The sequence below is a fragment of the Bos javanicus genome, chromosome 10 (genome assembly GCF_032452875.1).
Source record: "Bos javanicus breed banteng chromosome 10, ARS-OSU_banteng_1.0, whole genome shotgun sequence".
NCBI classification, from domain to species: domain Eukaryota; kingdom Metazoa; phylum Chordata; class Mammalia; order Artiodactyla; family Bovidae; genus Bos; species Bos javanicus.
In genome coordinates, this window is record NC_083877.1 from 55,542,676 (window position 1) to 55,559,751 (window position 17,076).

General features: G+C 39.2%; 1 protein-coding gene across 1 annotated transcript in view; it reads right to left on the reverse strand.

Annotated features, from left to right (window-relative positions):
• UNC13C (unc-13 homolog C) overlaps positions 1–17,076 on the reverse strand; it is a 657,134-nt gene that overhangs the window by 378,887 nt on the left and 261,171 nt on the right. Inside the window, exon 7 of the mRNA XM_061431239.1 lies at positions 14,497–14,716. Coding sequence (XP_061287223.1) covers positions 14,497–14,716 — 220 coding nt within the window. The remainder of the gene's footprint in view (positions 1–14,496; positions 14,717–17,076) is intronic.

Here is a 17,076-nt window from a genome sequence, read left to right on the forward strand (position 1 = left end):
TCTAGATTTTTAATCTCTGCTTTTTTTTTTTTTTTTTTTTATCAATTTTGTACCTTAAGAATCCAATCTTCAGTAGCCATTTTTATTTAGGAGTGTGATTACTGGCTTGATTGCTCTCTCCCCCTTTTGACTCTCCTTTTTCTCCCCCAGGTCCCCTCTATCTCCTCCCTCCCCTTCTCTTCTCTACTCAATTCTGTGAATCTTTTTGGGTGTTCCAGGCTGTGGAGAACACTTAGGGAACTGATTACTGGCTAGATCCATCTCTATCCCTTTGACTCCCCCTCTTCTCCTCCTGGTCACCTCTATCTCCTTCCTCCTCCTTCTCTTTTCCATGGAACTCCATGAACCTCTCTGAGTATTCCAGACTATGGAGAGAACATAGGGGGTTGGTTACTGGCTAGACTGCTCTCGCCCCTTTTGATTCCCCCTCTTCTCCTCCTGATCACCTCTATCTCCCTCTTCCCTCTTCTCTTCTCCATGTAACTCTGTGAACCTCTCTGGGTATCCCTCACTGTGGAGAATCTTTTAACCATTAACCTATATGTTTTATCATTGGTGCAGTATGGATGGAGAAGTCTTGAGGCTACTGTAAGAACAAGACTGAAAGCCAAAGGCAGGAGGCTTAAATCCAAAACTTGAGAACACCAGAAAAGTCCTGACACCAGGGAACATTAATAGACAAGAGCTCATCCAAAAGCCTCCATACCTACAATGAAACCAAGCTCCACCCAAGAGCCAAAAGTTTCAGAGCAAGACATACCAAGCTAATTCTCCAACAACTCAGGAACATAACCCTGAGCATTAAAATACAGGCGGTCAAAATTCACACCAAACCCACAGACAACTCAAAACTCACTACTGGACACTTCATTGCACTCCAGAGAGAAGAGGCCAGCTCCACCCACCAGAACACAGACACAAGCCTCCCTAACCAGGAAACCCTGACTAGCCACTCATCCAACACCACCCACAGGGAGGAACCTCCACAATAAAGAGGAACAACAAACTTCCAGCATACAGAAAGGACACCTGAAAACAGCAACCTAAAAAAGATGAAAAGGCAGAGAAATATTCAGCAGGTAAGGGAATGTGATAAATGCCCACCAAACCAAAGAAAAGAGGAGGAGATAGGGAGTCTACCTGAAAAAGAATTCAGAATAATGATGGTAAAAATGATCCAAAACCTTGAAAACAAAATGCAGTTACAGATAAACAACTGGAGACAATGATTGAGAAGATGCAATAAATGCTTAACAAGGACCTAGAAGCAATAAAGAGAGTCAAACAATAATGAATAATGCAATAGCTGAGATAAAAAACACTCTGGAGGGAACAAACAGTAGAATAACTGAGGCAGAAGATAGGACAAGTGAGGTGGAAGATAGAATGGTAGAAATAAATGACACAAAGAGGGGAAAAAAGAATTAAAAGAAATGAGAACAACCTCAGAGACCTCTGGGACAATATAAAATGCCCCAACATTTGAATCATAGGAGTCCCAGAAGAAGAAGACAAAAAGAAAGGCTGTGAGAAAATACTTGAGAAGATAATAGTTGAAACTTTCCTAAAATGGGGAAGGAAAATATCACACAAGTGCAAGAAACCCAGAGAGTCCCAAACAGGATAAACCCAAGGTGAAACACCCCAAGACACATATTAATCAAATTAATGAAGATCAAATGTTAAAAGCAGCAAGAGGAAAACCACAAATAACACACAAGTAGATTCCCATAAGGATAAAAGCTGATCTCTCAATAGAAACTCTTCAAGCCAGAAGGGAATGGCAGGACATATTTAAAGTGATGAAAGAGAAAAACCTACAACCCAGATTACTGTATCCAGCAAGGATTTCATTCAAATATGAAGGAGAAATCAAAAGCTTTACAGACAAGCAAAAGCTGAGAGAATTCAGCACCACCAAACCAGCTCTTCAACAAATGCTAAAAGATCTTCTCTAGACAGGAAACAGAGAAAAGGTGTATAAACTTGAACCCAAAACAACAAAGTAAATGGCAAGGGGATCACCAGTTCAGTTCAGCTCAGTCACTCAGTCGTATCCGACTCTTTGTGACCCCATGAACTGCAGCGTGCCAGGCCTCCCTGTCCATCACCAACGCCCAGAGTTCACTCAAACCCACATCCATTGAGTCGGTGATGCCATCCAACCAACTCATCCTCTGTTGTCCCCTTCCCCTCCTTCCCTCAATCTTTCCCAGCATCAGGGTCTTTTCCAATGAGTCAGCTCTTCACATCAGGTGGCCAAAGTATTGGAGTTTCAGCTTCAACATCAGTCCTTCCAATGAACACTCAGGACTGCTCTCCTTTAGGATGGACTGGTTGAATCTCACTGCACTCCAAGGGACTCTCAAGGGTCTTCTCCAACACCACAGCTCAAAGCATCAATTCTTTGGCCTCAGCTTTCTTTATAGTCCAACTCTCACATCCATACATGACCACTGGAAAAACCTAGACGGACTTTTGTTGGCAAAGTAATGTCTCTGCTTTTTAATATGCTATCTAGGTTGGTCATAATTTTCCTTCCAAGGAGTAAGCGTCTTTTAATTTCATGGCTGCGATCAACATCTGCAGTGATTTTGGAGCCCCAAAAATTAAGTCTGACACTGTTTCCACTGTTTCCCCATCTGTCTGCCATGAAGTGATGGGACCGGATGCCATGATCTTAGTTTTCTGACTGCTGAGCTTTAAGCCAACTTTTCACTCTCCTCTTTCAATTTCATCACAAGTCTCTTAGGTTCTTTTTCACTTTCTGCAATAAGTGTGGTGTCATCTGCATATCTGAGGTTATCGATATTTCATATCTGAGGTTATTGATATTTCTCCCAGCAATCTTGATTCCAGCTTGTGCTTTTTCTAGCCCAGTGTTTCTAATGATGTACTCATATGTATCAATAATTACCTTAAATGTAAATGGGTTGAATGCCCCAACCAAAAGACAAAGACTGGCTGAGGGATACAAAAACAGGACCCCTATATATGCTGTCTACAAGAGACCCGCCTCAAACCTAGGGACACATACAGATTTAAAGTGAAGGGCTGGAAAAAGATATTTCACACAGATGGAAACCAAAAGAAATCAGGAGTAAAAATACAGGACACTACATAATGATCAAAGGATCAATCCAAGAAGAAGATATAACAATTATAAATATATATACACCCAACATAGAAGCACTGCAATACGTAAGGCAAATGCTAACAAGAATGAAAGGGGAAATTAACAGTAACACAATAATAGTGGGAGACTTTAATACCCTACTCACACCTATGGATAGATCAACTAAACAGATAATCAGCAAGGAAACACAAACTTTAAATGATACAATGGACAAGTTAGACTTAATTGATATTTATAGGACATTTCAACCCAAAACAATGAATTTTACCTTTTTCTCAAGCATACACAGAAACTTCTCCATGATAGATCACATCCTGGGTCATAAATCTAGCCTTGGTAAATTCAAAAAAAACTGAAATCATTCCAAACATCTTTTCTGATCACAATGTGGTAAGATTAGATGTCAACTACAGGGAAAAAAACTATTAAAAATACAAACATATGGAGGCTAAACAACACGCTTTTGAATAACCAACAAATCACAGAAGAAATAAAAAAGAAATCAAAATATGCATAGAAATGAATGAAAATGAAAACACAACAACCCAAAACCTATGGGATTCAGTAAAAGCAGTGCTAAAGGGAAGGTTCATAGCAATACAAGCTTACCTCAAGACACAAGAGAAAAATCAAATAAACAACCTAACTCTACACCTACAGCAATTAGAAAAAGAAGAAATGAAGCACCCCAGGGTTAGTAGAAGGAAAGAAATCATAAAAATTAGGGCAGAAATTAATGGAAAAGAAATAAAGGAGACCATAGCAAAAATCATCAAAGTGAAAAGCTGGTTCTTTGAGAAGACAAATAAAATAGACAAACCATTAGCCAGACTCATCAAGAAACAAAGGGAGAAAAATCAAATCAACAAAATTAGAAATTAAAATGGAGAAATCACAACACACAACACAGAAATACAAAGGATCATAAGAGGCTACTATCAACAACTATATGCCAATAAAATGGACAACTTGGAAGAAATGGACAGATTCTTAGAAATGTATAACTTTCCAAACTGAAGCAGGAAGAAATAGAAAATCTTAACAGACCCATCACAAGCACAGAAATTGAAACTGTAATCAGAAATCTTCCAGCAAACAAAAGCCCAGGTCCAGACGGCTTTACAGCTGAATTCTATCAAAATTTTAGAGAAGAGCTAACACTTATCCTACTCAAACTCTTCCAAAAATTGCAGTGGAAGGTAAACTTCCAAACTCATTCTATGAGGTCAACACCACTTTAATACCAAAACCTGACAAAGATGCCACAAAAAAAGAAAACTACAGGCCAATATCACTGATGAATACAGATGCAAAAATCCTTAACAAAATTCTAGCAAACAGTATCCAACAACATATTAAAAAGATCATACATCATGCTCAAGTGGGGTTTATCCCAGGGATGTAGGATTCTTCAATATCCACAAATCAATCAATGTGATACACCACATCAACAAACTGAAAGATAAAAACATTATGATTATCTCAAGAGATGCAGAGAAAGCCTTTGACAAAATTCAACATCCATTTACGATAAAAACCCTCCAGAAAGCAGGAATAGAAGGAATATACTTCAACATAATAAAAGTTATGTATGACAAACCCACAGCAAACATTATCATCAATGGTAAAAAATTGAAAGCATTTCCCCTAAAGTCAGGAACCAGACAAGGGTGCCCACTTTCACCACTACTATTCAACATAGTTTTGGAAGCTTTAGCCATAGCAATCAGAGCAGAAAAAGAAATAAAAGGAATCCAGATGGGAAAAGAAGGAGTAGAACTTTGACTGTTTGCAGATGACATGATCCTCTACATAGAAAACCCTAAAGATTCCACCAGAAAATTACTAGAGCAAATCAATGACTATAGTAAACTTGCAGGATATAAAATTAACACACAAAAATCCCTTGCATTCCTATACACTAACAATGAAAAACAGAAAGCCAAATTGAGGGAACAATTCCATTCACCATTGCAAAGAAAAGAATAAAATACTTAGGAATATATCTACCTAAAGAAACAAAAGACCTATACATAGAAAACTGTAAAACACTGGTGATTTAAGAAATCAAAGAGGACACAAAAGATTGAGAAATATACCATGTTCATGGATTGGAAAAATCAATATAGTGAAAATGAGTATACTACAAAAAGCAATCTATAGATTCAATGCAATCCCTATCAAGCTACCAATGGTATTTTTCACATAACTAGAACAAATAATTTCACAATTTGTATGGAAATAAAAAAACCTTGAATAGCCAAAGCAATCTTGAGAAAGAAGAATGGAACTGGAGGAATCAACCTTCCTGACTTCAGTCTCTACTACAAAGCTACGGTCATCAAGACAGTATGGTACTGGCACAAAGACAGTAACATAGATCAATGGAACAAAACAAAAAGCCCAAAGATAAATCCACACAGCTATTTACACCTTGATTTCAGCTTGTGTTTCTTCCAGCCAAGTGTTTCTCATGTTGTACTCTGCATAGAAGTTAAATAAGCAGGGTGACAATATACAGCCTTGACGTACTCCTTTTCCTATTTGGAACCAGTCTGTTGTTCCATGTCCAGTTCTAACTGTTGCTTCCTGACCTGCACATAGGTTTCTCAAGAGGCAGGTCAGGTGGTCTGGTATTCCCATCTCTTGAAGAATTTTCCACAGTTTATTGGGATCCACACAATCAAAGGCTTTGGCATAGTCAATAAAGCAGAAATAGATGTTTTTCTGGAACTCTCTTACTTTTTTGATGATCCAGCGGAGGATGTTGACAATTTGATCTCCGGTTCCTCTGCCTCTTCTAAAACCAGCTTGAACATCAGGAAGTTCACGGTTCACATATTGCTGAAGCCTGGCTTGGAGAATTTTGAGCATGACTTTACTAGTGTGTGAGATAAGTGCAATTGTGTGATAGTTTGAGCATTCTTTGGCATTGACTTTCTTTGGGATTGAATTAAAACTGACCTTTTCCAGTCCCGTGGCCACTGCTGAGTTTTCCAAATTTGCTGGCATATTGAGTGAAGCACTTTTACAGCATCATCTTTTAGGATTTGAAATAGCTCAACTGGAATTCTATCACCTCCATTAGCTTTGTTCGTAATGATGCTTTCTAAGGCTCACTTGACCTCACATTCCAGGATGTCTGGCTCTAGGTCAGTGATCACACCATCATGATTATCTGGGTCGTGAAGATCTTTTTTGTACAGTTCTTCTGTGTATTCTTGCCACCTCTTCTTAATAGCTTCTGCTTCTATTAGGTCCATACCATTTCTGTCCTTTATTGAGCCCATCTTTGCATGAAATGTTCTCTTGGTATCTCTAATTTTCTTGAAGAGATCTCTAGTCTTTCCCATTCTGTTGTTTTCCTCTATTTCTTTGCATTGATCATTGAGGAAGGCTTTCTTATCTCTTCTTGCTATTCTTTGGCACTCTGCATTCAGATGCTTATATCTTTTCTTTTCTCCTTTGCTTTTTGCTTCTCTTCTTTTCATAGCTATTTGTAAGGCCTCCCCAGACAGCCATTTTGCTTTTTTGCATTTCTTTTCCATGGGGATGGTCTTGATCCATGTCTCCTGTACAATGTCATGAACCTCCATCCATAGTTCATCAGGCACTCTATCAGATCTAGTCCCTTAAATGTATTTCTCACTTCCAGTGTATAATCGTAAGGGATTTGATTTCGGTCATACCTGAATGGTCTAGTAGTTTTTTGGGTGTTAGTTCTAAAAGGGAGCTAACTGTAGCTGAGATCATGAACTCCTTATTGCCAAATTCAGACTTAAATTGAAGAAAGTAGGGAAAACCACAGACATAATCATAAACCATAAGGGATTTGATTTAGGTCATACCTGAATAGTCCAATGGTTTTTTGGGTGTTAGTTCTAAAAGGTCTCATAGGTCTTCATAGAACCACTCAACTTCAGCTTCTTCAGCATTACCGGTTGGGGCATAGACTTGGATTACTGTGATACTGAATGGTTTGCCTTGAAAACGAAGAGAGATTATTCTGTCGTTTTTGAGACTGCATCCAAGTACTGCATTTTGGACTCTTTTGTTGATCATGATGGCTGCACCATTTCTTCTATGGGATTTCTGCCCACAGTAGTAGATATAATGGTCATCTGAGTTAAATTCACCCATTCCAGTCCATTTCAGTTCGCTGATTCCTAGAATGTTGACGTTCACTCTTGCCATCTCCTGTTTGGCCACTTCCAACCTCAGATATGCAGATGACACCACCCTTATGGCAGAAAGTGAAGAGGAACGAAAAATCCTCTTGATTAAAGTGAAAGAGGAGAGTGAAAAGGATGGCTTAAAGCCCAACATTCACAAAACTAATTTCATGGCATATGGTCTCATCACTTCATGTGAAATAGATGGGGAAACAGTGGAAACAGTGTCAGACTTTATTTTTCTGGGCTCCAAAATCACTGCAGATGGTGATTCCAGCCATGAAATTAAAAGACGCTTACTCTTTGGAAGGAAAGCTATGACCAACCTAGATAGCATATTCAAAAGCAGAGACATTACTTTGCCAACAAAGGTCCGTCTAGTCAAGGCTATGGTTTTTCCAGTGGTCATGTATGGATGTGAGAGTTGGACTGTGAAGAAAGCTGAGCACCAAAGAATTTGATGCTTTTGAAGTGTGGTGTTGGAGAAGACTCTTGAGAGTCCCTTGGACTGCAAGGAGATCCAACCAGTCCATTCTGAAGGAGATCAGGCCTGGGTGTTTTGGGGAAGGAATGATGCTAAAGCTGAAACTCCAGTACTTCGGCCACCTCATGTGAAGAGTTGACTCATTGGAAAAGACTCTGATGCTGGGAGGGAATGGGCGCAGGAGGAGAAGGGGACGACAGAGGATGAGATGGCTGGATTGCATCACCGACTCAATGGACGTGAGTTTGAGTGAACTGCAGGAATTGGTGATGGACAGGAGGCCTGGCGTGCTGCGATTCATGGGGTCACAAAGAGTCAGACACAACTAAGCGACTGAACTGAACTGATGGATACTTTATCTTTGAATAAGTAGGCAAGAATATACAATGGAGAAAAGACAATCTCTTTAACAAGTGTTGCTGGTAAAACTGGTCAACTACTTGTAAAAGAATGAAACTAGAACACTTTCTAATACCATTCACAAAAATAAACTAAAAATGCATTAAAGATCTAAATGTAAGATCAGAAACTATAAAACTTCTAGAGGAAAACATAGACAAAACACTCCCCGACATAAATCAAAGCAGGATCCTCTATGATCCACCTCCCAAAATACTGGAAATAAAAGCAAAAATAAACAAATGGTACACAATTATACTTAAAAGCTTTTGCACAACAAAGGAAACTAGAAGCAAGGTGAAAAGACAGCCTTCAGAATGGGAGAAAATAATAGCAAACAAAGCAACTGACAAAGAATTAATCTCAAAAATATACAAGCAACTCCTGCAGCTCAATTCCAGAAAAATAAATGACCCAATCAAAAAATGGGCCAAAGAACTAAATAGACATTTCTCCAAAGAAAACATACAGATGGCTAAAAAACACATGAAAATATGCTCAACATCACTCATTATCAGAGAAATGCAAATCAAAACCACTATGAGGTACCATTTCACGCCAGTCAGAATGGCTGTGATCCAAAAGTCTACAAGCAATAAATGCTGGAGAGGGTGTGGAGAAAAGGGAACTCTCTTACACTGTTGATGGGAATGCAAACTAGTACAACCACTATGGAGAACAGTGTGGAGATTCCTTAAAAAACTGGAAATAGAACTGCCTTATGATCCAGCAATCCCACTGCTGGGCATACACACTGAGGAAACCAGAAGGGAAAGAGACACGTGTACCCCAATGTTCATCGCAGCACTGTTTATAATAGCCAGGACATGGAAGCAACCTAGACGTCCATCACCAGACAAATGGATAAGAAAGCTGTGGTACGTATACACAATGGAATATTACTCAGCTATTAAAAAGAATGCATTTGAATCAGTTCTAATGAGGTGGATGAAACTGGAGCCTATTATACAAAGTAAGTCAGAAAGAAAAACACCAGTACAGTATATTAACACATATATATGGAATTTAGAAAGATGGTAACGATGACCCTATATGTGAGACAGCAAAAGAGACATCGATGTAAAGAACAATCTTTTGGACTCTGTGGGAGAAGGTGAGGGTGGAATGATTTGAGAGCATAGCACTGAAACATGTATATTATCATATGTGAAATAGATCGCCAGTCCAGGTTTGATGCATGAGACAGGGTGCTCAGGGCTGGTGCACTGGGATGACCCTGAAGGATGGGATGGGGAGGTGGGAGGGGGATTCAGGATGGGGAACACATGTACACCCATGGCTGATCCATGTCAATGTATGGCAAAAACCACTACAATACTCTAAAGTAATTAGCCTCCAATTAAAAAAAATAAATTAAAAAAAGAAAAACAAATATTGTATATTTAATACATATATATGGAATCTAGAAGAGTGGTGTTGATGAATCTATTTGAAGGGAAGGAATAAAGATGCAGACATAGAGAAGTGACTTGAGGATACAGTGGGGGAGAGAAAGAGGGAGGCAAATGGAGAAAGTAGTACCAACATACATACACTCCTATGTGCAAAATAGATAGCTGGTGAGAAGCTACTGTATAACATAAGGAGCCCAGTCTGGCACTCTGTGATGACCTAGAGAAGTGGGATGAGGGGAGGAGAGGGAGGCGATATATGTATAATTATGGCTGATTTGCATCACTGTATGGCAGAAACCAAAACAACATTGTGAAGTTTTTTTTAAAAAATATCCTCTGGGGTGAGAAACTACTTCTCCATTAGCTATATTTCAACTCTTCCATCATCAAATACTGTTTCCAAAAAACTGTAACTGTATTTTCAAGTAACAGGACAGAAATGAGTTAATTTAAGAGAAAGTAGATGAAATCTGGCCACTCCTACTGGCCTGGAGCAAAGAGGGTTGTGACAGGTCTGTGCTCTTCTCTGAAGCTTCTCTGTTTCTCTTTGCTATTCTCTGTTTCTACCTTCTACTTCACATGGATGGTAGCCTTGGGCCAGGAAGGCAGTGAAGTGTAGAACCTCCAAATAAAATCAGCCAGACATGAACTGAGATGAGGCTGTTTGGGGAACTCATCTGACATTTCCATGCATCTCTGAACATGCATGGAGGTACTGCAATGGTGGGTGGGTTTATCACCTGTTCTAACTTCACTTGACTGCAAGTGTGCAAGTCACAGATCCAATATTCCATAAGATTTAAATACCAAACTCAAATGAAGTAACTTTAAATATCCTTTATTGTGAATTGGTCATTGGTCAGACCCAAATATAGACTTTTTGCTTCCTTTTGCTTTATTCTGTGTATGTGTGTATGTATATTGCCAGCAACATTTTCAGAAAAGAATTAGCAAAATAATGAGGGTTCTAGAAATCTAAAAATGATTATCTTGTAAAACTATTAAACAAGATAGGAGACAATTTATTAAATATTTTCTTCAAAGGTAGGATTTGGCTTAAAATAATATAAGTTCCTAGAGGTTATTTTGAACCAGTTACTAAAATTGGTTCAAATTTTAATTTATAAGCTAGAATTTTCTAATACAAACTGCCTGGCATACTGTTAAATTTTCTCTGTGGGTATTAAAACAGAAATTGAATGATAATTTTGAGAAGGAAATTGAAGAACCTCCTATGTTTACAAGAGAATGCATTAGCTATGCTTTCCAACTCTCACTTCTTTAAATTTTTATTCTCTCCTTTTCTTTTGATTTTGGCACACATGGGGGTATTTCAAACAAGGTGCCACCATAAAAACTTTTTTGCTTAAAGCACTGAAAAGAGAAGTTTCTTAAGGAAACATCACTAATTCTATAGTTCTGTACATTTGCTCTGTCATGTCCTACTCTTTGCGACCTCATGGACTGCAGCACGCCAGGCTTTCCTGTCCATCAGCAACTCCCAGAACTCACTCAAACTGATGTCCATTGAGTCGGTGATTCCATTCAACCATCTCACCCTCCCTCGTCTCCTTCTCCTCCTGCATTCAACCTTTTCTAGTCAGGATCTTTTTCAGTTGAATCAGTTCTTTGCATCAGGTAGCCAAAGTATTGGAGCTTCAGCATTAGTCCTTACAATGAATATTCAGGGCTTATTTCCTTTAGGGTTCACTGATTTGATCTCCTTGCAGTCCAAGGGACTCTCAAGTGTCTTCTTCAACACCACAGTTCAAAAGCATCAATTCTTCGGCGCTCAGCTTTCTTTATGGTCCAACTCTCACATCCATACATGACTACTGGAAAAAACATAGCTTTGACTAGACCGACCTTTGTAGGAAAAGTAAGGTCTCTGCTTTTTAATATGCTGTCTAGGTTTTTCATAGCTTTTCTTCCAAGGAGTAAGGGTCTTTTAATTTCATGGCTGAAGTCACCATCTATAGTGATTTTAGAGCCCAAGAAAATAAAGTCTGTCATTGTTTCCATTGTTTCCCCGTCTATTTGCCATGAAGTGATGGGACTGAATGCCATAATCTTAGTTTTTTGAATGTTTAATTTTAAGCCAGATTTTTCACTATTCTGTTTCATTTTCATCAAGGCTCTTTAGTTCCTCTTTGCTTTCTGTCATAAGGGTGGTATCATCTGTATACCTGAGGTTATGGATATTTCTCCCAGCAATCTAGATTCTACCTCATGCTTCATCCAGCCAGCATTTCACATGACTTACTCTGCATATAAGTTAAATAAGCAGGGTGACAATATACAGCCTTGGCATACTCCTTTTCTGATTTGAAACCAGTCCGTTGTTCCATGTCCAGTTCTAACTGTTGCTTCTTGATCTTCATACAGATTTCTCAGGAGGGAGGTAAGGTGGTCTAGTATTCCCAATTCTTGAAGAATTTCCCACAGTTTGTTGTGATCCACACAGTTAAAGGCTTTGGCATAGTCAATAAAGCAGAAGTAGATGTTTTTCTCGAATTCTCTTTCTTTTTCTATGATCCAACAGATGTTGACAATTTGATACCTGGTTCCTCTGCCTTTTCTAAATCCAGCTTGAACATCTGGTAGTTCTCAATTCATGTACTATTGAAGCCTAGCTTGGAGAATTTTCAACATTAGTTTGCTAGGACAGCATTAAATTTTATTGATAGTTATTGTGGTAAGTGGTGAAGCTGAATTCATGTATTAGCAAAACCTCTTTCCATTCAGTGTGAGAATGTGAGTTTCAGGGAAATATAAGGAGTTATTAAGGAAAATCTCTCTTTCCTGGGGGATACACGTCTACTTTCATTTTTTTGTACTGTTTCTGATTCTTCAAATTTACATACATTTTAATGAATAACTTCAATGAAAAGCTTGCCACATGTATTTAACCATTACCAAATAAAGCATGCTATCTGAAGAAATGGAAACAGACTATGAAAATTTTCTAAAGCTTATGAGTGGGTGGCATCTCTCTTCTCTGAAAGACCTGAAGAATGAGCTCATTTCTTAAGTATGACCTACATCATTTTTTTCTTGAAGAGATCTAAGCCATCGTTTCTATATGGCAATATTTTTTCCTACCTATTTTCTCAAAATATCACTGCCCTAATATGGTTGTTTCTTAAGACACTGTTCACAATTCACTTTTAAAAGAGGAAGACTAAAGTGTAATTGTAGGATGGGATGTTGCAGGTAACTTGGCTGGGTAATACTGAGTCAGTTTCCCTTCCTTACAAGCATTCATTCCTAAGTATGCACTTTATGTTTTAAAGGAGTACTATTTTGCTTTAAAAAACATACTCATTACCATTAACAGTCTCAATTGATCTGGTTGTATAGGGAGAATACTAATCAGGTAGAAGAAAGTGTACAATGTGTGTGAACTGTTATGACCACAGCCAGACATACCAGCATTTGCGATTTAATCTCTATTTTGACATTTTCCTCTGTCCTCCCTCAATTTCAGGCAACCCATGCACCTTACACTGACCATATTCAAATAAATAATAAAGGAGACGCTATTAAATGTGAAAAACACATCATTTGAAGATGAAAATCCATGTTTAAATAGAGTTCTTCAGCAGTACTTTTTTAGTTATTTAAGGTCAGCAGACAAATCAATTCAGCAGTGAAAAGTCAATAATATGTGTTTTAGAGTTTTGGCATTTCAGGACCTAAAGTACCAGTAAAGGGTTTTCTTTTTTCAGAAATGAAAAATCTAAGATAACCTGTCATAAAAGTCAAAGTGACATGTACTTATTCAGAAATGTAAGGCTATGGTTTTTCCTGTGGTCATGTATGGATGTGAGAGTTGGACTGTGAAGAAGGCTGAGTGCTGAAGAATTGATGCTTTTGAACTGTGGTATTGGAGAAGACTCTTGAGAGTCCCTTGGACTGCAAGGAGATCCAACCAGTCCATTCTGAAGGAGACCAGCCCTGGGATTTCTTTGGCAGGAATGATGCTAAAGCTGAAACTCCAGTACTTTGGCCACCTGATGCGAAGAGTTGACTTATTGGAAAATACTCTGATGCTGGGAGGGATTGGGGGCAGGAGGAGAAGGGGATGACAGAGGATGAGATGGCTGGATGGCATCACTGACTCGATGGACGTGAGTCTGAGTGAACTCCGGGAGTTGGTGATGGCCAGGGAGGCCTGTCGTGCTGCGATTCAGGGGGTCGCAAAGAGTCGGACATGACTGAGCGACTGATCTGATCTGATCTGATCTGAAAAGAATGGAGAGGCCATTAATATTCACTGAGCATCTATTATGTGCCAGATTCTTAGCAGCAACTTTCCCATTTAGTCTTCAAAATAAACCACTAAGGTAAATTTTATTATTCCAATTTATTTGAAGGAAGAAAAATGAAGCCCTGAGAAGTTAGAAAAACTTTCTCCAGGTCACATATCTGGTAAGTTAGATTTGTCTTTGACATTCAGATACATGACCTCCCAATTGTAAGGTCTGCACAGGGGCTGCGGAAGAGCATGGCGCTTGCTTGCAGAAGGCAAAAGTCAAGCAGGCTTGGGAAAGAATTCCAGTCGCTGTCACCTCAGGGATGCATCAGCCCTGTTTGAGGAACATGACTTTACATGTTCCCACTGACCATGTCGGGCTATTATGAGATAAAAGTAAGAACACAGATTGGAAGTCACTTTGAAAATTTCTACTCGGGCCAAGTGCCATTGAACTCCAAGTAGTTATTCTGAGGAATCTGACAGAGCCAGGGTCAACAAAGTCAGTTAGGTAATTGATGGGCAGTGTGTATAACTTCGTATGCCTGGATAGGATTTGTTGAGAATTAGCAAGAGCTGAAAACACACAGAATGAGACCAGCTCTACACACCTGCTTCTTCACCTGAGTACTCACTCTGCAAACAGTCGGCATTCAGGAGGTCCTGACACTTTTCGTGGCACTTCACTCCACACTCCGAACACTTCATGCCTTGCCGGGCAATGCCCCATAGGAGCCCTTCACACTCGTAACAGTAGGTGGGTGTTGTAGCCGTCCAGACCTCAAAGTTGTGTGGGGTGGTGGAGGACATGGGGTAGATCAGTGCCTGTAGCGTCTTCTTGAAGACATGTATTTTCTGGGAAGGTGAGAGAAGTTACCAATGTAAGGTACATCAATGGATCTGGAGAAGTCCAACATAAAACAAACCATGTTATCACTTTTTCCTGAAAATGCTATTTTGAGAGGACTCTTTAATTATTTATTTAAGTGATGACAGTCATCACAGTGACTCTGCTTAAGTATTCTTCCTTCAATGCTCCAGGGCCCGATTCAGTAATTTGAATACTGCTGCTAAGTCGCTTCAGTCGTGTCCGACTCTGTGAAACCCCAGAGACGATAGCCCACCAGGCTCCCCTGTCCCTGGGATTCTCCAGGCAAGAACACTGGAGTGGGCTGCCATTTCCTTCTCCAATTTGAATACAGAAACTCCCTAATTTTCACATGGGACTGGGCTTCACTGCTGTGCAAGGTTCTTTCATGGCAGCACAAAGCTCTGGTTTCTTGATGATGACTACATCCTCTGTCCTGTTACTTCATGAGCACAAGGATGATGAACATCATGCTCACTGCTGGATCAATCCTCAGAGCATAATCTAGTCTACGGCTTGAGATAGATATTCAGGAAACACCAATTCAAAAGTCAAAAGAAATTTATATTACTATCCTTGGTCTAAGTTGGTTCTTGGTAAAATTATAAAGTCATATACAGTGTTCTGAATGCTGATTTTAAACTTCTACAAACACCCCTCACTCCTCCTTTGTATCTTAACCAGGCCTCACCTCCCTGATTCTAACATGACATCCTCTGTAACATGACACCCCTCCCCAATTCCGTAGTATACTTCTAGAGATCTTTCTACAAGGAATTGCTTTCACTGCCTTAAAGGGAGATATATATATATATTTTTTTTTTAATTTATTGGGATATAATTGCTTTTCAATGTTGTGTTAGTTCTGCTGCATAGCAAAGTGAATCAGCTTTATGCATACATATATCCCCTGCCTCTGTGGTTTCTGTCACCACCCCATCCCACCCATCAAGTCATCACAGAGCTGAGCTCCCAGTGTTACACATTGGTTCCCACTAGCTATCTACTTCACACATGGTAGTGTATATATGTCAGTGCTAATCTCCCAATTAATTCCACTTCTCTCCCCACCATGTCCACTTGTTCATTCCGTATGTCTCCATCTCTACTCTTGCCCTGTAAATATGTTAATCTGTACCATTTTTCTAGATTCCATGTATATGCAGTAATATACAATATTTGTTTTCCTCTTTCTGTCTGACTTCACTCTGTATGACAGACTCTAGCTCCATCCACATCTTTACAGATGACTGAATGGAAATAATTTTTAACAGTGCAGGGAAGCCATTGGTGAAGTGAGCACTGAACAAGGAGCCCAGAGGCCTGAGTTCCTGAACACAGGCTCTGTTGCATGACAGTTGAAATGGGCTTCAGAAGGCAGGAGCTGTCTTGTCTCTGAGTGTTAGGGCACAGCACCTTTTCATGGCATGAAATGAACACTGTGCTACTTGAGAGTCTTATAATCTATGGAGAGATTTAAGTTCTCTAATCCTCAATTTCCTGCTCTACCTGTCTACTGTTTGTTGATGATCAAACTGTGTGACAGTAACAAATATAGCCCACAGACTTCACATACTGAATAAATGCTAAGTAAGAGTGCTCATACTTCAGATTTGTTTAGATGAGTCTCTTTGCTTCTCATTTCCCACTCTGCTGGTGACTCGCTGGGGAGAAAGACCAGCACTCTCTGAAGTTACATTTATAATTCCCCACAACCACCTGATGCCTGATGAATGGTTGTTTACATAAATTCTGTAGGAGTCTAGCTGATAAGCAACACTAGAAGGGAAGTGCTTGTGTTTTTCATTAATCATCCTTAAATCTCATTTCAGAGTATCTTCCCACAGTGTTGAAATGGTTACCTTTCTATTATTCTTCAATTCCAAAGTATGGAAACGGCACTTTTGCTTTTATCAGTAATTCCCCTCACCAGGCATTTCCCCAGAATATGTCTGGTAATGGTACAAGGAGTTTCCCTACAAGGAAGCTAATCTTCACTAAAAATTCATCTATCTTTTAAAAAGCAAGATCCAGCCTTGCCATTCAATGAGGGTCTGATCAAAGTTCTTTACATTTCAAGTGAGTCTACACACCAAAAGTGTGTTCAAAATATGGGAACTTCTCAAGTAGGGGAACCCCGTGTTAGGGTTTATATAGAACAAGTGGATCCATCACTTTTCAATAAAGATAATCTGAGTCAATAAATCTCTTGGTTTCATTCTTTAATGAAGATGTCATGTCTTGAAAAGAACTGTTAAGAGTTCTATTAGAATTAGAAGCATGTATTATTCATCTTTGCTTCCCCTTTACTACCTAGCAGAGTGATATTTAATATCTTTGAAGTGAA